General features: G+C 44.1%; 2 protein-coding genes across 2 annotated transcripts in view; both read left to right on the top strand.

The window, feature by feature from the left end:
* CD99L2 (CD99 molecule like 2) overlaps window positions 1-19,346 on the top strand; it is a 155,077-nt gene extending 135,731 nt beyond the window's left edge. The window contains exons 10-14 of the mRNA XM_007665870.4: window positions 4,515-4,550; window positions 6,855-6,974; window positions 13,200-13,211; window positions 14,534-14,599; window positions 16,417-19,346. Coding sequence (XP_007664060.2) covers window positions 4,515-4,550; window positions 6,855-6,974; window positions 13,200-13,211; window positions 14,534-14,599; window positions 16,417-16,469 — 287 coding nt within the window. The 3' untranslated portion in view covers window positions 16,470-19,346. The remainder of the gene's footprint in view (window positions 1-4,514; window positions 4,551-6,854; window positions 6,975-13,199; window positions 13,212-14,533; window positions 14,600-16,416) is intronic.
* Window positions 10,004-11,680, top strand: ACTL7A (actin like 7A). Its single transcript, XM_001512721.4, has one exon. The coding sequence runs from the start codon at window positions 10,227-10,229 to the stop codon at window positions 11,559-11,561; it is 1,335 nt and encodes a 444-aa protein (XP_001512771.1). The 5' UTR covers window positions 10,004-10,226; the 3' UTR covers window positions 11,562-11,680.
* Window positions 19,347-20,649: the final 1,303 nt, after the last annotated feature.

Below are 20,649 nucleotides of genomic sequence, written 5' to 3' on the forward strand. Positions count from 1 at the left end.
TCGCAGCCCTCCTGGGCTCCAACTCCGGAGGGTAAAGAAGTCTCTGGCCAGCGTGCGGCCAATGAAGATGTCAGAGTCATGCAATTTCCTGGGCCAGATTGATGAACCGCATCCTGACAGCACGGGGAATGAGAAAGCTTCAGCATCTCCGCCCCACTTCCTTTCCGTTATTGGCTTTGAAGGGTGGTTGGGCTAGCCAGTTTCTCTCACCAGTCCAGGCCCTGTGATAGTAAAAGAGACTTCTACCTTGCCAGAGTTTCTTCAACCTACTTCCATATTTAAGAGCGTAAAGTACTAGTCATGTGTATTTTTCTGCTTTAGAGATCCTGCAGTGTAAATTAATGGCAGCACCTGCCTGCCAAGCAATATCCTCATGATCATCGGTACAGGGAGATAGCCGATGGACAGTTTATGCTTTCAGGGGCCTGTATGGTTGGGATTCCCCAATAGGCACAGTGAATTGACAGAACTTGGGTTTTGGAATTTACAGTCTTAGGCCTTCTCATCTAGGCTATTCGAACGCATCTTTCACACTTGGTTATACTTGTTATCCTTCCAACGCCCCTCTGAACATTTTTTGAATGAACTGGGCCGAATAGGACCACGTGGCAGGTTGCTCGTCCGGATGCTTAGAGATAGGAGACCCGCTGCTGTTCCCATGGCGACTGCAGCTGCTCTCAATGTCCATTGCTACTGAGAACTCTGGAATTTCTGGGTGGAAAAAAATTGTGCGAGGTCACTGAGTGATACCATTCCCTTGCCTTCAGGATCAGTGCTGAGATGCCTCAGATTGGATGAGATTCTAGAAGATTTTTAAAGCCTTCCTGAGAGTGATTTCCCAGTTTTATTGCTGTGTATGCTATTCCAGTGTTTAATAATACCTCCCCATCAAAAAAAAAAAATGTCCCTCATGCACCCTCCTGTGGAAATTTAAATCAATCTCTCCTTGTTTTCATTGGGTTTAGACCTCAATTGAGGAAGTGCCCTCTATCTATTTGAAGAAAGTAAATATATGAGTCCTGTGCTTTATTTTCTTCAGAATATCAACTTTGGGTTCTTTTAACCTTTCTTTAAAGGTCTTTATTTTTTTTAATGGTATTAGTAGAGTGCATACTACATACCAGGCACTGTACTAAGTGTTGGGGGAGATACAAAATGGGGTTTAAGACTTTGAGCCCCACATGGGATAACCTGATTACCTTGTATCTACCCCCATGCTTAGAACAGTCTTTGGCATATAATAAGCCTTTAACAAAAACCATTATTATTATACAAAATAATCAGATTGGACACTCTGTGTTTCACATAAGGCTCACAGTTATACTTCCCATCTTACAAATTTTAGGTAATCGTGGCACGGAGAAGTGAGGTGATTTGCCCAAGGTCACACAGCAGACAAGCGGCAGAGTTGGCTTTAGAACCCATGCTTTCTGACTCCCAGGCCCGTGCTCTTTCCACTAGGCCATGCTGCTATTTTATGATTTTCCAACCTATGGAGCAAGTTTTCAGCCCCTTTTAATTGTGGAGGCCAAACCTCAACACTGTCATTAGTGGGGGTCTAACCAGTGATACAGTTGGTTATAGATTAGTCACCTTGGCTCCCATGTGCTCCATTCTAAGTTGTGTATCCCGCCAGTGTGCTTTCTTTAAAAAGTATGGGCCAGAGTGTGTATATGTAGTGCAGTTGTATGGGTCCTTACGTATATTTCTAGGCGCACACACATTATTGCTGATGCTGATATTTATTTTGTCCAGGACTTTCACTGTCAGGACTTCTGCTGGATTTGTTTTGAAAGACAGTAGTGGCAGAAGTGGCTCCCTATCTTTATTCCAGAGTGCACGGTGAGACAATAGACGTGGGAAATCTCTGGATGCTGAGAGAAATATCTCTGGGCAGTCCCCTTTCTCTCCTCTCCATCCTCCTTCCCCAGTAATAGAGGGGATTGGCCAAGCCAGCTTGGTACATGAAGTGGACTCAGGCATGGATGTGTGGGCAGAGATTTAAGAACTTCCACCTAAACCTTTTGGATTTAGTAGGAGCCAGCTGACTTGCTTCAAACTTTTTTCTGCTTTTAAGTTGATGCTCTATTTTTGCCTGCCTCTTCCCTAGAAAGGATGCTTTCTTAACAAAGCTTATAGTTTAGGGTTTTGGTTTCTTCGGAAAGTGTGAGTATTACCATTTCTGTTTAGTTGTCCTCTTAATCTCCCTGGGGAAAGACTTGATTATTGCTGAAATAAAATGGTAGTAACTTATCTGTTATACACAATGTGAGTTTGAAGCCCATGTATTCTGCAGAACTGAGTCTTAACAATAAGTGGAGAGAGAAAAATCACTAAATGTGACTCATGAGAACCACAGTTTGATTCCACTTTAAGGTGGAAGGGTTGAGTAGATTGAGTCAGTCAGGTAAGGATTCCAAGCAGAGTGAAGAAACACTGTCATTAATGCACCAAACACAACACACTGGGTGTGTAGAATCCAGGGCTCAGGATAAACAAACCTTATTGCGAGATGCACTATACTTTGCAATCTTCAAATCAGAGATGTTGATAAGCATGATACAGAATTATTATCAAGAGGAAAGCATAATACAGGAATGCAGTTCACCCCAGATGATGATCTCGCTTTGAGCACATTATTGTGATAGGTGGTTTCGTCCTGTGATTTTTGGAAACTGAATCATTCTCACTGTTCTGTTTCAGTTCCACCGTAATAAAAACATATTTTATGCCCAGTCAGAGATCTTTATGAAATTGGTTTGACAAGTTTTTGCCCTGGCTGAGATCATAACAGAATGCTTGGAATAAAATCACCATCTTAGTCTTCCCACCTGAGCCTTTAATTGGAAAACTGACATCAAAACTTTTTTCCTCCCTCCAAGTCCGACGAATTTTCCCTTTGAACATTGGGCCTCTTCAAGCAGCTTCTGTAGTGCTGTTATTTACCGTCTAGCTATAAGCAGAAAGTAGTGATATGAAGGGGAAGCTAAAGAATAATTAGCATGCATGTTTGCATCTGCTTGTCACAGGGTAGAAGCTGGCTTGGGTAAAGATCATTTCCACCTTCCCTCATGGTCTCCTGGGGTTTTTTAATAGTATTTGTTACCCGGTTACTTTGTGTCAAGTACTGTTCTAAGTGCTGAGGTAGACACAAGTTAAGTTGGTTGGACACAGTCCGTGACCCTCATGGGATTGTCAGTCTAAGTAGGAGTGAGAACAGGAGAACTGAGGCACAGAGAAGTTATGACTTGCCTGTGGTCACACAGCAAGATATTGGCAGAACCATTTGTTAAGTGCAAGCTCTGTCAGTGTGCTGGTGTCGACACTTGTCATCCGTATCATCAGGATGCTCACCCTCCCACACGACAACTCAAATCCGGAACCACGTTTGCTTAAAGTACATCCTAGCTTGTTGATCGCATCTATTTCTAAATTCGCTCACGAGTTTAACACCGTTGAGCAGTTGGCTGTGCCCTGATAAGAGGTTTCAGAAGATGCAGTCGGTCCCCTCCAGCTTCAGGGAAGAAATTGAAATTGGGTAGAAAGGTATTCCATTTCAAACCTCTCTGTCATTTGTCTCAATGCTCTAGAAAGGTAGTGTCACTGAAACATTAACTGTTCCCTGGTTAGTCTCCCTGAGCAGGTATTCATGCTTACAGATTAAACTCTGTTGGCCTGAATCAAGCGTACACACAGTTTAGAAAACTCATTCTCCCTGCCCTGGGCTTCCTCCCCTACCCTGGGGCTGGGGGACTCAGCAATCAGAGTCTGACGGCAGTGGGAAAGACGGAAGCCAAGGCAGAAAGCCCAGGTGAGGAGGAAGCCGGTGCCAAGTGGTGCTTGCCAGGGTGGGCTGGGTGTATCTTTTTGGCAGCCTCACCGTAGGGCTGCGGTGCTCTTTAACCGTGGCTGGTGTCTGGACAGAAGTTCTCCTGGTCTTTCCTTGCATTCCTCCTGTTTTCGTTGTGGGAGAGGCACCCCTCAGGTCTGTTGCACTATCCTTAGAACAGTGCTCTGTGCACAGTAGCTACTTAACAGATGTCATTCGTAAATGTCATAGTAATCTCGCAACAGTCGAGGAGAACATCTTTGGTCAAGATGGTTGTATTTCAAGGTATCAAGCCTTTATTCCTCAAAATATCTGGGATTGGGCACAGAAATGATTTATAGATGGTCGTTTTGGCTTTTAACGTACTTCAGCTTAGGGATGATTTAATTGGTAGTTTAAGTTCTTGAAAGCAGAAGCACATCTTATCCTCGTGGAAAACTTGGACTTGCAAATCTGGGAAAGTCACCTCTCCCACTTGAACGGTGTCAGTGAGCTGACTGATCTTTGGGGTCAGGCCAGTGGCCAGCAGTAATTCGGACAGCCAGGAAACATCTGCTCCCTCTGCACTTGGATGGGAGGTGGCGAGGACAAACTGTAGGTGGCTTTGTTTCCCAGCTAGTGCATGTCCCAGCCTTTCTTTGGCTCTGGCTGTAGTAGCCAACATTAATCTCTTGCCCTTTTCTAGGTGGTGGCTTTGGCAGCAGTGATGACCCTGGAACCGGTAAGTTACTCTGCCCCGAAGATCAGTTTTTCCTTGCCTGGAAATAGTGAAACTTCTTCTCAACTCTCACGTTGGAAACCCCCATTGCCCACTTTGACAAAATCTCAAATTTTAGCTGAATAACAATAATAATAATAATGGTATTTGTTAAGTAGTTATCACATGCCAAGTACTGTTGTAAGTACTGAGGCGGATACAAGGTAATCAAGTTGTCCCATTAGGGCCTCACAGCTTTAATCCTCATTTACAGATGAGGTAACTGAGGCATAGAAAAGTTAAGTGACTTGTCCAAGGTCATACAGCAGACATGTGGCAGTGTGGGGATTAGAAACCATGTCCCCTGACTCCCAAACCTATGCTTGTGTCACTAAGCCATGCTTCTTCCATAAGGAAGAAGTCCAAGAAACCTATTCTGTAGACATTTGCACTTAATGCATGAAACTAAAATGACACAGAATTCTCTTTTTATCACATTTACTTGCACAACTGCCCCATTTTGGGAATAATATTTGTAGCATTAAAATAGAGATGGGGCTGTTCCGTCAGTCATATAAGAGTTAAGTCTAGCAAGAAGAGGGGGAAGGAGAAAAAGAAACAGAAACTCCTTACCATCAGCTGTAGCACACTGAATCAGTTTACTCCCTCCTACTTAACCACATTCATTACTTACTGTGTGCAGAGCACTGTACTAAATGCTTGGGAAAGTACAATACAGTGACAAATCCTGCCCACAACCAACTCACAGTCTAGAGGGGAGGAAACAGACATCAATACAAATAAGTAGACATCAATATAAGTAAATAAAATGATAGATATGTACATAACTGCTGTGGGGCAGAGAGGGGAAGAAGAGCAAAGGCAGCAAGTCAGGGTGATGCAGAAGGGAGTGGGAGATGAGGAAAATTAGGGCTTAGTCTGGGAAGGCCTCTTGGGGGAGATGTGCCCTCAGTCGGGCTTTAAAGTGGGGGAGAGTAATTGGCACACTGATTTCCTACCACAGCCCATCTGCACAGTCCCTTCCTACTTTGGGGACCAACCTACTCTCTGTACCTTGAACTCATCTATCTCACTGCTGACCCTTGCCCAACGTCCTCCCTCTGGCCTGGAATTCTCTCCCCCTTCACACCCAACAGCCTACTGCTCTCCTCACCTTCAAAGGCCTCCTAAAATCACATCTCCTTGGAGGCCATCCCAGACTTAGCCCTCATTTCCCTTCCCTCCCTTCCCTCTGCATTCATCTTTGTACCCCTTGCACTTTGATGCTCACCCCAAGCCCCTCTGGACTTACATATATCCTTATACACAACTATTTCCCCTATCTGTAACTGATTTTACTGTCTTTCTTCCTCTATGGACTGTAAATTCCTTGTCGACAAGAATCTCATCTTCCAAGTCTATTTTATTGTACTCTCCCAAGTAATATTAATAATGTTGGTATTTGTTAAGTGCTTGCTATGTTCAGAGCACTGTTCTATGCGCTGGGGGAGATACAGGGTAATCAGGTTGTCCCACGTGAGGCTCACAAACTTAATCCCCATTTTACAGATGAGGTAACTGAGGCACAGAGAAGTGAAGTGACTTGCCCACAGTCACACAGCTGACAAGTGGCCGAGTCAGGATTCAAACCCATGACCTCTGACTCCCAAGCCCAGGCTCTTGCCACTGAGCCACGCTGCTTCTCTATTTAGTACAGTGCTCTGTGCACAGTAAGTGCCCAAAAAGCATTGAATGATTAAAAAAATAGAAAGGAGGAAAAAATAAGGTAATTAGTAAGAGGAAAGGTGCTTGAGACTGAGTCTGTTACTTTTTTACAAGTATTCTATATGGTAATAAATTAATTCCCCTAGACTGTGAACTCGTTGTGGGCAGGGGATGAGTCAGTTGTTGTATTGTTCTCTCCCAAGTCCTTAGTATAGTGGTTTACACTCAGGAAGTGTTCAATAATTACGATTAAATGAATTCCCTCACTTCCAAGAGTGTGCACACATGCTGGGCACTCTCTCTCTCTCTCTCTCCCTCCCTCCTCTGGCTTGTTGCAGTGAGGGTAACTGTCCATTTCCTGGCACTGATCAATCTCTGCTATATTATCATGTTTCAGTCCTTCTCCTCCTCCTCCCTCTTCCCCTGGCCTGTTTCACTAGAATTGCTTACAGTAATGTGTACAAAGAGTAATATTCTATTTCTCTCTCAAAAATCGGGGTGGGCCAGTCGCGTGATAGACAATTATACACTAGTAAATTTGGTCGTTCTTACAGTTCAGTTTGTCTCAACTTAATGGTGTGCGTCTCTCTCTTCTCTGGGTAGGAACTGTGGCGGAAACTGGGACGATAGCAGGCATAGCTAGTGCCCTAGCCATGGCGCTGATTGGAGCTGTATCCAGCTATATTTCCTATCAACAAAAGAAGTTCTGCTTTAGCATACAACGTAAGTGGCTTGTGAATTTCAAAGCACCCTCTGTTTATGTGTTGATGACTGTACACAGGATTGGTAAAAGTTAGGCACTCCCCAATTATCATTCAGCCAAGAAGGGCAAGTAGGGCTGTAAAGAATAATGAATAATAGGGAATTTAAGCGCATCTTTGGTCAAGCATTGGGGTAGGTACAAGTTAACCAGGTTAGGCCTAATCCCTGTCTCACATGGAGCTCACAGTCTAATCAATCAGTGGTGTTTGTTGAATGCTTACTCTGTGCAGAACACTTTACTGAACACTTGGGAAAGTACTATACAACAGAGTTGGAGTCACGTTCCCTGACCACAAGGAGTTTACAGTCTAGAGGAGGAGACAGACATTATTATAAATAATTTCAGATATTTACTTGTGTTGTGGAGCTGAGGGTGGGGAGAGGGAGAACAGGTATTCATCTCCATTTTACAGATGAGGAAACTGAAGCACACAGTAGTTAAGAGATGCCTGGTGCCACTGTTCTGGTAGCCTCCTCACCTTCAAAGGCCTCCTAAAATCACATTTCCTCCCGGGGAAGCTGGAAAGCTTTTGAAAAGCTCCTTTTGGACTGGGGCTCCGAGGAAAGAGTTCGGTTTTGGGAGAAGACATGAGCCCTGCTTCTGGTGACCGAGGGATGGTGGTGGTCAGAAAAAGGGAACCCCCAGCAGAGTGGGGAGTGGGAGGTTGGCACTCAATGTAAAATCTAACAGCTTCGGGCTTGTCCGAAAAGTTCAGGGACAAGAATTCCTTGTGACCTTTAGGCCATGGGGCACAAGACATCATTGTACCCAACTAACTGGCATCAGGATGGTAAACTAGAAAATAAATGCTGGTATTAAAGTCCCTTTTGCTAGCATCTGTGAGGAAATGGGGAAGTGGACAATATTAAGAAACTCTAGGCATTTCATAAAACCTCTTTGTTGCTCTTTGTGAAGCACAGCACTCCTGTGCTGGCTCCCCTCTGAGTCCATCAGTGGAGAACTAACTCCCTAGTGTCTTGTGTCTGCACATTGATGCCAAGGTTAACTGGGCCAGGGGCTCAGGCCTGGCCCCCTCTCTTTATTGAGGTATGATAGTTTGGACTGTAAGCCCGTCCTTCTAGACTATAAGCTCGTTGTGGGCAGGGAATATGTTGTATTTTACTCTCCCAAGCATGTAGTACAGTGCTCTGCACATAGTAAGCACTCAATAAAAATGATTGCCTGACTGGGAGTGGGTAAGAGAAGAAAGGGCTGAGGAGGCCTTTGCCCCCGAAAAGAGAGAGTCTCACTGATAAGCAAGGCAGAGGAGAATGGAGCAGGACTTGCTTCTATCTGTGAGTGACTACTTATGCTCTCAATCTTCTTGCTCTTGACTGGCCGGGGGTCTAGGAAAGAGAGAAGGATTGTGATCTCTTTAAAAAACACACACACACACCCCCCACCCCACCACCCCCCCTCCACCCCCACTCACCCCAACATGAGAACATGAATGGAAGTAGCTTGAGGTCTGCTAGTCATCTGGTTGTGGGACTGCTTGCCGACACATGTATTTTTAATGTTTTAAATCACCCAATTAGAACGTGTCTAGGAGATCCTCTTGAGAAGGGGAAGAAGTAGCATTTTTCCCCCTCTTCTTTTCCTTGGATGATTTTGGTTTCCCAAGATGCCTTCCAGAACTCCTTGCTTCTGTTCCGTTAGGAAAAAAAGAAAATGAATGGCAGCAGCCCAGGCTTCGTGAGCTTTGAACCATCCCCCAGCAACTACTCTTTGTGTGGGCACGCGACCAGAGTGATTAAGTTCTGCCTTTCTGGGGGGTTAGGAGAAACAGGAAGGAGAAGAGTTCATTGCAGATCTTGGAAATAAATTCCTTGACGGTGTCCTTTTCACTCGGTGGGGCCCAGAGCTAAAATGAAAATACATTATTTTCACAGTAGTTTTCTAAAACAAACAGGTGTGAAGTTTAGTAAATTGGATCAGCAGGAAAAGCCAAATAAAATTTGATCAAATGAATGCCCTGGTACATTTGAACAATTTAAATGATATTTTGGAAAGAATAAATAAAAAGAGGGAGCTTTGGTGAAAGAGAGATTAAAGAAGCCAAGCACTAGAAAGACGGCAGGAAATTAAAGTTAATTATAAAGGAGGATTAATTTAAGCCATCAGACATGGCATGCTGGGATAATGTCAGGGCTTAGATGCATTGTAAAGCATTAAGAGAAGCAGAGTGCCTTCAGCAACCTAGGAAGTGAGGTTTTATTGAAAAGCATAAATTGGGTAGCATTGTTTTGCAGATTGCTATCGGGTGTTATCAGAACTTGCTTTCACATGTCCTCCAAGTTGTTATAGGTTATAGATGAGACCCAGCCCTCGGTTCTCGGAAAGGGGCATAGATTTCATTAGAGCAGCTGGCTTCAGATACCTTGGAGTAAAATGTTTAAGCAGTGTGTTCTAATGGTTAGAGCACAGGTCTGTGTATCAGAAGTACTGGATTCTAGTCTTGGCTCGGCCACTTGTCTGATGTGTGATATTGGGGCAAGTCACTTAAATTCTCTTTGCCTCAGATCCCTCATCTGTAAAATGGGGGTTTTGCCCGTGAGCCCCATGTGAGACATGGACTGTATCCAACCTGATTAACTTGTGTCTACCTTAGCATTTAGAACAGTGACTGGCACCTATAAATGCTTAAATACCATAAAAAAGACCTGTTCCCAGCAACTAGGTCTAATAAAACCTCCCTCCTCCTGACAGGCACGGTGAGGAGAGACGTCTCTAAATCAAGCTGTCCAAGTGTTCGTTTCTTTTTAGTGGTAGCAAATAATAACGATGATGATGATAGTGGTATTCGCCAAGCTTGTACTGAATGCGAAGCACTGTGCTAAGCGTGGAGGTAAATCAGTCTCAATCCCATGTCTGAGAGGTAGAGAGAATAGGTGTTTTGCCACCATTTGACCCATGAGAAAACTGAGGCACAGAGAAGCTAAATGACCTGCCCAAGGTCACACAGCAGGGAAGTGGCGGAGCCGGGTTTAGAATCTGAGTCTCCTGACTTCCCGTCTTGGGCTCCTCCCATTGGTTAAGCTGGCTGTCCAAACCCACCCGGTGCTGTGACGTTGACTGTTGTCATAATGGATGATGTCATTATCAGGAGGACTCCAAGGATACCATTTTTCAGTTTGGTCTCCTCCCCTGACTTAAGCTGACAGAACGAGGGGGAATTTACATCCCCGAGAGACGGGGAAAAGGGCGAGGCCATGGCGCTTCCTAGTGCCTGGTCCCCCCAAGTAGCCAAGGTAGCAGACGGCCTGGCGAAAAGAGCAGTGCACGTCAGAGTGAACGAGTCGGAGCAAGAAGACCAGGGCTCCGAATGCTCCGCCGTGATCCAGGAAGGCGCCGCCAAGAGAGCAGTGCGAATCCGAGTCCCCGGAGAGCCTAGAGAAGACACCCTGCACGCCCCAAACGACGAGGCACCCAAGATAATTAAGCCGACCAGAGCGGTGGTCGTCGACTTGGGCACCGGGTATTGTAAGTGCGGCTTTGCCGGCGAAGCCAGACCCTCCCACGTGGTTTCGTCGACAGTGGGCAAGCCTCTTCCGGAGGACACCAGGTTGGGGAACAGGCGGAGAGAGAGCTTCGTCGGTCATGAGCTCCTGAACTCGAGTGAACCCCTCAAACTCATCAATCCCCTGAAGCACGGCATCATCGTGGACTGGGACTCCATGGAAGAGATCTGGGCGTACCTGTTCTGGCACCAGTTGAAGGTCCCTCCTGCAGAACACGCAGTTCTCGTGTCAGACCCTCCCTTGAGCCCCTCGACCAACCGAGAGAAGTATGCGGAAATGCTGTTCGAGACCTTCGACACACCGGCCATGCACATAGCCTACCAATCCCGGCTGTCCATGTACTCTTACGGCAAAACCTCCGGTCTGGTGGTGGAAGTCGGTCACGGCGTGTCCTACGTGGTCCCTATCTTTGAGGGATACCCTTTGCCAAACATCACCGACAGGCTTGACTACGCGGGCTCGGACGTCACCCTCTACCTGATGGAGTTGCTGAAGAAATCTGGCAGCCGCTTGACCAAGGACCACCTGGAGAACATAGACGTCATCAAGAAGAAACATTGCTTCGTAGCTCTGGATCCTGCCCAGGAAATGAATTGTTACAAGAACGAGGTGATCGACTACCACCTTCCAGACGGGCAGGCGATCAAGATTGGCACGGAAAGGTTCCTCTGTGCAGAGATGCTCTTCAAGCCTTCCGTGATTGGGTCCAAGCAGCTGGGACTGCACACCTTGACTCTCTCCTGCCTCCACAAGTGTGACATTGCCCTCAAAAGGAACCTGATGAGCAACATTCTGCTGTGTGGAGGCTGCACCATGTTGCATGGCTTCCCCGCTCGCTTCCAAAAGGAGCTGGACAAGATTTGCCCTAATGACACCCCCTTGGTGATTTCCTCACCTGGGAGGGACAGTTCAGTCTGGACCGGAGGGTCCATCCTTGCCTCGCTCCAAGCCTTCCAGCCCCTATGGGTCTATCGTTGGGAATACCAGGAATACGGGCCTTATTTCCTTTATAGGAAATGCTTCTGAACACAAGCGAGCCTGGTGAAATGCGCCGTCGCCATTGCTTTCTGTTGTCTTCGCGGTCCCTTTGCCACCCATAAGTTTCTTCCTTCCCTCCTCATCAAAGTGCTCATCAAAATCCTGAATCCGTTGTAATAGTTATTCTTGGGGCTTTTCCTCCTTGCACTGGGGAGTTTATCAGGGAACCAAAAAATTCTGTTGTGAACAAATGTAGGTGGGCATTTTCTTTTAATCTCCATAATCTGGGGCTGGCCAATGGAAAATGGGTCATGGACTCCACATATATCTTCTCGCCACTTGCCGTTTTTCTCTTTTCTGATCAGCTAACTCTATTAGGTTATTCATTAGGAGTAGGATTTGGTGATATTTGGGCTTTTGGCCACAGTTAGGCAAGGAAAAGGCCAAGTGTTGGGCTAAGCTTGGGTAGGTGGCATTTTTTCTGGAGTATCCATTCCCGAATGCACTTCCTGTTGACGGGTGCCTTCTCCCCTTTTCACTCGGTCGCCGGTCGGTCTGCCTGGACCCCATAAGGCCATAGGGAGGCCTCAGGGCAACTCTGAATTTGGGCCGGGAAATGAGAAATGCAGTTTGTCAGGCTGATGTGAGCCCTTAGATGGAGTGAGCCCCAAGTGGGACAGGGATCGGGTCTGACCCGATTGGGCTCTACCTACCCCAGTAATAATACTAACAATCATGGTGTGTGTTAAGTACTTACTATGTGCCAGGCACTGTACTGAGTGCTGGGGGTGGATACAAGCAAATTGGGTTGGACACAGTCCCTGTCCCACATGGGGCTCACAGTGGGACATTCCTCATTTTATAGATGAGGAAACTGAGGCACAGAGAAGTAAAGTGACTTGTCCAAGGCCACACAGCAGAGGGGCAGAGCCTGGATTAGAACCCATGACCTTCTGAATCTCAGGCCCGTGCTTTATCCGCTACGCCATACTGCATCCCCTTCTCAGGACAGTGCTTAGCTCCCTGAAGTGCTTAACAAATACTGTGGTTATTATTAATGTTATCTTCATGTGCTGCCCTCCGGAATTTTCTTTTGGACTCAGTGGTATGAGGCTCCAACAGCATATGCTACTCTCTCTGTTCATTTGGCACTAATACTGGGTTTACCCTTAGCAATTTGGGGTCCAAAATAAGATTTTATCCTGGAAAACATTCCCTGCACGTGTGGCCCCAGCCCGTCCTCCGCCCCCCCTTATTTAAACAGCTCAGTACAGGTCTCTCTCCGCTAAAGCCCGTGGTGGGCATCCATTTGTGAACATTCCTCCATCTACGTCAAAGAGCTTTAACTGGTAGACTGGTTTTAACTGGTTTGCTCCCACTCGAGGCATTCACCCTCTCTCTTCTGAGCAGATTGGAGTTTGTACCGGTTGTGGGGATGATGGGGTGAGGGAGGGAAGAAGGGAGGGGAGGAAGTCGCCGTGCTACATCTCCTTACCCGCCCCTTTCTTCTGGATTCTATGAAGTGATATGTGCCTCCTTCACAACACCCTATTCTGTGTTTCCTGCTCGAGGATTGCCTAGATCATGAAAAGGTCAGTCCTTCGAGCAGAGTCAGTGTGTCTTGATGATAATGGAGTAAGATCCTGTGACAGGGTTGTAAGATTTGTGCCTCCTCGTTTGATGCAGCAGAAGGTCAAGGTAACAGTGGTGCTTTGACTCCACATTGCTATTCCTTGCTTCGGCCTAGAAAAACTTACTTTGGAGCATTTCTCCTTGTCTCTTCCCCTTTCTCCCCTTCTTCCTCCATGTAGCATGTCTGGCACAATTTCTTTTGTTGCAGCAGTATTCCTTTGGTAACATGCTATGTGTGCATCGGTGGCATTTGTTCCATGAAGATGAATTTATACCATTCTGGGATAGTTCTGGAATGGCAGGAGCTCAGCATGAGATGAGGCTTGTGGCTCACCCCCAAACCCTCTACCTATCAAGGAAAATTCCACTCAGCTCTAGCCACCAAGATCTTGAGACCCACCCCTCAATCCTTGACTTGACCATAGGCTTGTCAGGAGGACTGACCTAAGGTGCCTTTTTTCCACAAATTATGGAAGGTTTTTAAAATGTCTTTATGAAATAGATTTTATTTCCCAGGTGCCACATTCAAAAGGGTTTGGGGAACGAAATAGGTAATATTAATAATAATGATTATGGTGTCTGTCAAGTGCTTACTATGTGCCGAGCACTGTTCTAAGTGTTGGGGTAGATACAAGGTAATCAGGTTGTCCCACGTGGTGCTCAGGGTCTTAATCCCCATTTTACAGATGAGCTGAGGCACAGAGAAGTAAAGTGACTTGCCCAAAGTCACACAGCTGATAAGGGTCAGAGTGGGGCTTAGAACCCATGACTTCTGACTCCCAAACCTATGCTCTTTCCACTAAGCCACATTGCTTCTCTGCCTTCTTCCGATTTTCCAGGAGGCGAAGTGAAGTATGGAAGCCCCATCATGGGTTTCAAGTAGGATTGCCCGAAAGGCATATGGGAGAGTTAATCATTTGTTTATATGCTCACGTCTGGGTGACTCAATCTCAGGCCATTTTTCTTCTCGAAATTGCTCAGCAGCCATCTAGAGAGCCAGAGGGCAAAACTCCTAACTGGCCTCCTTATTCTGTGGCACTCTTGTGAAAATCTGGGGGCAAGTTGTTGGGCCCAAGTAGGAATTTTCACTGTTGATTCTCTCCCCACCACATCATAAATACAGCGGCTACTTATGTTACTGCTTGATGATTCCCCATCCCAGCGAAGGCCCCAGCATGTCCTGCTAGTGAAAGCACACCGGAAATGTGATGTTTCTGCAAAGATACTATTACCCACACAAGAGTGAGTCTTCTCAGGGTGTCTCTCTGCTTATATGGAGGGCACATTTGTAGAGATGTACTCTGGACCATTAGCCAGCCTCGGGTTCCGATATTGTCTCTTTACGTACTGCATAAAAGAAAAGGTTCAGCTATTACTTTTGTTTCCAGAGGGTCTGAACACGGAGTATGTGAAGGGAGAAAACCTGCAAAGTGTTGTGTCTGAAGAACCTCAGGGTGAGTAAGAATTTGCTCGATGAATCAAAGTTTGTCCAATGAAACAATTTCCCCCCATAAGGTGAAAAATGGGCATCCCCTTCTGCTCACAAACTACCACTGTATATGAATGTGTTCTAAATACCTATTATATTGCTACCTACAGTACTCTTATTTCTCCACACCAGCAGATCTTAAAGTAAACTTCTAATAATAAAAGTAGTGGTATTCGTTAAGCCCTTACTATGTGTACGAAGTGCTGGGGCAGGTCCAAGTTAATCAAGTTGCACACAGTCCCGGTCCCACGTGGGGCTGTCTTAATCCCTGTTTTAGAGATGAGGTCACTGAGGCACAGAGAAGTGAAGTGACTAGCCCAGGGTCACACCGCAGACAAGCTGGGATTAGACAAAGACGTCCAAGACTCAGTGTGTTCCCTACGTCTGCTGTCCTGCTCTATGCAAAAATATGTTCAGGCAGTTGTGTTAGATTTATTTTCCAATTATTTTACACCCATTTCTTCCTCCTCCTGCTCCTACTATATGTGTACAATACACCCTGTTTTTACTTCCTACTTGAAAATCCATCCCTTCAAGAGACCTCACTGGCAAATCTCCACTTCCCCATATCCTGTCATTCCATCAGCTCCCCTTTGCCCTCTTTTCATAGCAAGGGTGATAAATTGAGGGGAACTTGGATTCTTACAGGACTTTATGTAAGGGAATATTTATATTATAGTACATTCCATGTCAGTCAACCATGTAAAGTTTCTTCCAACTCTGCCTTGTATTCCCTAATTGTGCCATCAGGTTCTAGGAAAAATATGCAGTGAGAGTAGTGTTTGTAAATATTCATTTTTCCAGTGTTGGCAGCTGTATCTTTTTCCTGTGTGTAATTTGTCTGCCCCTATTATGTTGTAAGCCCCTAAATGGCAGCAAGGCTTTTATTGTTTTTATTACTCTTTAAAGCACCTAAAACTATAGTTTGCCCTCCAAGGTCACTGAATTAACGTTCTCCTCAAAGTAAAGGAGAGATGAAAAGTGAAGTTGCTTGACGTTTATGAGGGAGGATAGGTTGTTGTATTGGACCGTGATGGAAAAGCCAGAACCAATGAGTTTACTAGGGGTGATGAGTTCAGATTCTGCCATATTAGAATAATGACATTCCTCTAGACTGAAAGCATGTTGTGAGCAGGGAATGTGTCTGTTATATTGTTGTGCTGTACTCTCTCAAGCACTTAGTACAGTGCTGTGCACACAGTAAGTGCTCAGTAAATATGATTGAATCGCATGGTGTCTCCTCTTCAGACTTGCATATATTAGTACAGTGCTAAGCACTTAGTACAGTACTTTGCACACAGTAAATGCTCAGTAATTATGGTTGGTGATGATGATGATGATAGCATATCAGCGCATCCCTATTAAGAAGGTGTACCTACCCTTGAAGCAGTTAGTACGACAAGACATCTACTTCCAATGGAAAACATAGAGAGGAATTTATTTTTCAATCATTGTTTCTATGTTTGCTTTTTTTTAAAATTGAGTACCATATTAAGCATTTGAGAGAATACAGTACAACAGAGTTGGTAGACATTTTCCCTGTCCTCAAGGTGCTTAGAGTCTAGAGGGGGAAACAGACGTTAAAAATAAATTGATGTACATACCGCTGAGGGTGAGTTGTAAAAATCCGGTTTGGATTTAACACTGCAGTGATAACTAGGAGGGGCCTCAATCTAGAGCTGGCTTCCATATAGTTCTTGAACTTAACAAAAGTGAAAACATTTCCACTTTTTGAAATAAAATTCTAATCACTACTTTGGTCTTCCCCAACCCACCCTCCAGTTCAGTATTCAGCCCCACAGTCTGCAGCACCGTCAAGAAACCCTGAAATCTGAAGCTCAAGGGCAAGAAGAAAGAAATCAACCAACAGCAAATGTATGCACAAATGTCTCAGAATGCTTGTAATTCAGCTTGTATTTCTTTTGGATCCAAAATTGTTTTATATATTCAGCCCTAACCAGCTCCTCCTTACTGTAAGCTAAGTTTTATGAATGTGGTGTTCATTTTTAAATAGTTGTTTACAATGGACTGAAAAATGCAGCACTTCCAGGTGTCTACCAGAGGTGCTGTAAATCGACGTGATGCTAACAAGACTGATCATCTCCTCAAAAGCAACCAGATGAGAAAGTAACTTTCCAGGTACTAGGGAAGGTTTCAGGTGCACCTGCCTGTTGGAAGTTAGCCAAGCCAAACCATGCAGATAATTACTGTGAGAAATGTTTGGAATGATGACAAGTGGAGTGCCTGGCCATAGCCGTACCTTCAGATGACAGAGAGTCCAGTTGTGCTTCCAGGTATGGCTCCAGCCCCTGTGGCATAATTACAGGTTCAGTATCTGTGCAGCTTGGATCAGGCCAGAGAGCGTAATGATATGAGGAAATCGGATTTCAGAGATTTAGATAGCAAAGTCATTCCCGGCAGAAGCCTGTTAATTGTATTGGTTCTTTTGTGATTCCTCAAAAGTGGCTTTATGCCCTCCCGTCCCCGACCAGAGGTGCTGATGTGAAGGAAGGATAAGCATATCCGGAGGTGAGTACTCTTATTTTAAAGGAGGGCTCTGTGATGTGGCCTGTTTTATGCCATTATGTGTGTTAGCTAAAACAGCCATTATGATTTTATTTATTTATATTTTAAATGCTCCTAAACCTTGCCTCTAAAGAGTACCTCTTTGGGACTCATTTTGTGTTTTTAGAAACAAAACTAACTAGCCAGTTTTATTGTTTGGCAATCACAATTTCCTAGAGAAACACATTAGGTATAAAGGTTAAGTGGTGTGCCTTATTTTAGCTTTTTTTAGCAGGGAAGGGGGGCATTGTAATTCTGATCATTTTAATCAAAGGTATTCAATCATATTTATTGAGCACTTACTATGTGCAGAGCACTGTACTAAGCGCTTGGAATGTACAATTCGGCAACAGATAGAGACAATCTCTGCCCAGTAACGGGCTCACACCATATGATCTAACAACAACAACAAAAAAACCCTACCTACTTTGTCTTCCTTTTGGCACTGAAATGTTTACAGCTAAAGTTAGAGATGAGGAGCCTTCCCATTTTAGCTGATTTTCTAGGCTGCCTCCTCCTCTTCCTTAATAGAGGAACGCTTGTTTAGGAGACCATTATAGTGTTGTTGCCTTCCGGCCCAGATCCTCTCCCATCTGTTCCTGTGCTGAGGGTAGTCTCTAGTTTTCTGCCATTTGTGTGGTAATGTGCAGGGGGACTTGGTTTTCAAAGTACATGCTCTTCCTCTACAAATGGAATACTGAAAAAATGCCACAGGACATCAAAGGTTCCACCCTAATCACATCTTAAAGAAAGGTGAGATCCTTGACTGTGGATTGCCAGCAATATTCTCTCTGCCAGCCCTGTACCACCTGAAGTAAAATGTGAATTCTGACCAAAATGTAGCATAGCAGATGTGAGTTTTGTAACATGATAGACACCAGGATGGTAGCAAGGCCTACAGCATGATCATATGGTCAGCTAAGTAATCTGAAAGGGCCCCATCTGATTCATACCTTACCAACACTGGAGTCAAGTTCCAAACACTGCCCAACCCAGGGAAACTGATCTTTTTGGCCTGGTAATCTCACAGTGAAAGCATTGAGTCAGTGACCCAGGAAGTAGAATGTGCCAGTGGCTGTGCTGTAGCACCACACACTCAGGATGACATGCACATGATTTAAGGTGCCTTCTAGAATTGGCACACAGCTAAAGATGGATTAAACAGCCTAAAGAAAAAAAAAGGTTATATACAATCAACCAGAGAGTTAGTTATTTGCTGCACTAATAAAGAATATTAGGCTTAACATTTCCCCAGATCATTTTTTAACATCAGCTTTTGCACCCCCCAAATTCCATTTTTAAAAAATCCTTAACATTTTAACTGCAAAAATGCACTTAGGTTGATTTACAGTAATCCATATTATGCTGTGGTTGACTTTGGTCTATTTAGCAGATTTGAATGATGAAAGATTATTATTAATGTCAGCAGCAGTAATACAATAGACCTTTATTTGGGAATATGTTATCTGGTTCGGTTACTTTTAAAGAGAAGGAATGTTTTTATTTGGAAGATTTACAGAAAATATCTGTAAAGTGTAGAATTTACCTGGATATTTGTCAACTGTAGTCAGTTGGGGCATATCTCTTTGGTTAATAAACTCCTAATTTTTGCTCTGAAACAGAACCCTCACTTGTAAACCAAGATATGAATCTTAAGTTATGGATTGCCTTGGGACCTAGGTTTTGACACAATAGGGATAACTGAGATGTTGAGCTGTTAAGTCCACAATTTCTATCAGAAAAAATTCAGTTTTGAGGTTTATAATGTAGATTTTTCACTGAAATATTTTTTTAAAAAACATACTGTTACATTGCTACTGATGTATAACTTCTTTAAACCAAAAAATCTACACACTACTTATGATGAATTTAAATGTTAATTTTGGGACTACTGCTTAGCTAAAGCTGATCTGTAAAGTTAGAAAAGTGGAGTGTCAGGAACAACAACAAAAAAACCTGGTACAAAGTGAAGATATGAGCTCAGTGGTTAAACATATATATTTTCAGTGGTGCTCTGGTTTGTCCATTTAAATTGCTGTTCTGTTATTAGCCAAACCACAGAGTCCAATGTATTGCCTGCCACAAAGCAAATTCAAACCTATTAAAAATAGGAAATTTAATCTCATTAAAGGACAATTTAAAAACTAGTCCATCTGCAATACTTTCATATGTAATTTGCATCTCATGGTTTTCTAAAGCAGTGTCGTTAGGAAAAATGTTAAGTGTTAATACCCTCAGATCCTAGAATATGTAGTAAAGTTAAATTGCCCTCTTCCTCACGTTTACCATTAAGATTCAGAAAATGACTGTGCTTCAAGTTTTAGATTTGAAAAAACCCAATCTGATTTGGAGCTTTTTTTTTGACGAAACAATCAAGCCAGACATTTTTTTTTCTTCAGAGCAGACTCTGATCATTGTAAAACTACTAAATTTTCCTTCCTCCTCTCCACGCTTACCAAAAAAAGGTAGTGACTTTTTGTGGGGAGAAAAAAGGCTTTCAGTCACAAAGCAAGGCTAACAGCTGAAAAGTCTGTCAAAGTTGAAATCCAGTCACCTTTTACCAACAGCTCACTGGTTTCCCAGAGAGAGGTCATTTAGCTCTTGCACGTTTGGGAATGACACCCCAAAGACACAGCTCTAGTTTTAAAATGCTTAAGTACACACTCCTTGAATAATCTGGGGCAAATTCCTGGCTGTGTTTCTCAGCTGTCAAAACTAACATACCTAGTACGTAAAGGAATGGATGACTTAATTCTTGACCATTGACCAAGCATTACTGAGTAAACATTAAATAATATTGATGTTATGTTACTCTTTCTGGCTGAGATTACTTACTGGCATCGGATAACCATAGTACCCTGTCTTATTCAGACCACTGTTGAACGACAGATTGAAGGATGCAGTAAACTTTATCTAGAAAGGAAGGTATAAGTGAAAGTGGGAACGGGGTTTGGCTTAAGAAAGCAACAGTGTGGCGTAATGCAAAGAGCATGGGCCTGGGACTTGGGTTCTAACTGCAGTGTTACCAATTGCTTGCTGTGTGATCTTGGGCCAGTCATTTAACTTCTGTGCCTCAGTTTCCTCAGTGGTAAAAGGGTGATTAAATCCTCTTCCCTCCTAAACTGTGAACCCCATGTGGGACTAGGGACTCTGTCCAGTATGATAAACTTGAATTCTCCCTAGCACTTAGAACAGTGCTTGACAATGTAAGAACTTAAAATACCATTAAAAATATTAGGTTACTTCTACGAGGAAAGTGCTGACTGGCAGCTTCTTCAACCATATGTTGTAGGTAGGAGACTGTGAACGAGACTATGGTGTAGTTACTTCTCCCACAGTGAGGTGCTCTGACCAGGAATTAGTTGATGCAGTCAATTCTAATTTCAGGATCACATCCGCTGGTGAAAACTACTGGAAATTGGAATTTGAAACTAAGTTTCCATAAATGTG

The sequence above is a fragment of the Ornithorhynchus anatinus genome, chromosome 6 (genome assembly GCF_004115215.2).
Source record: "Ornithorhynchus anatinus isolate Pmale09 chromosome 6, mOrnAna1.pri.v4, whole genome shotgun sequence".
NCBI lineage: Eukaryota > Metazoa > Chordata > Mammalia > Monotremata > Ornithorhynchidae > Ornithorhynchus > Ornithorhynchus anatinus.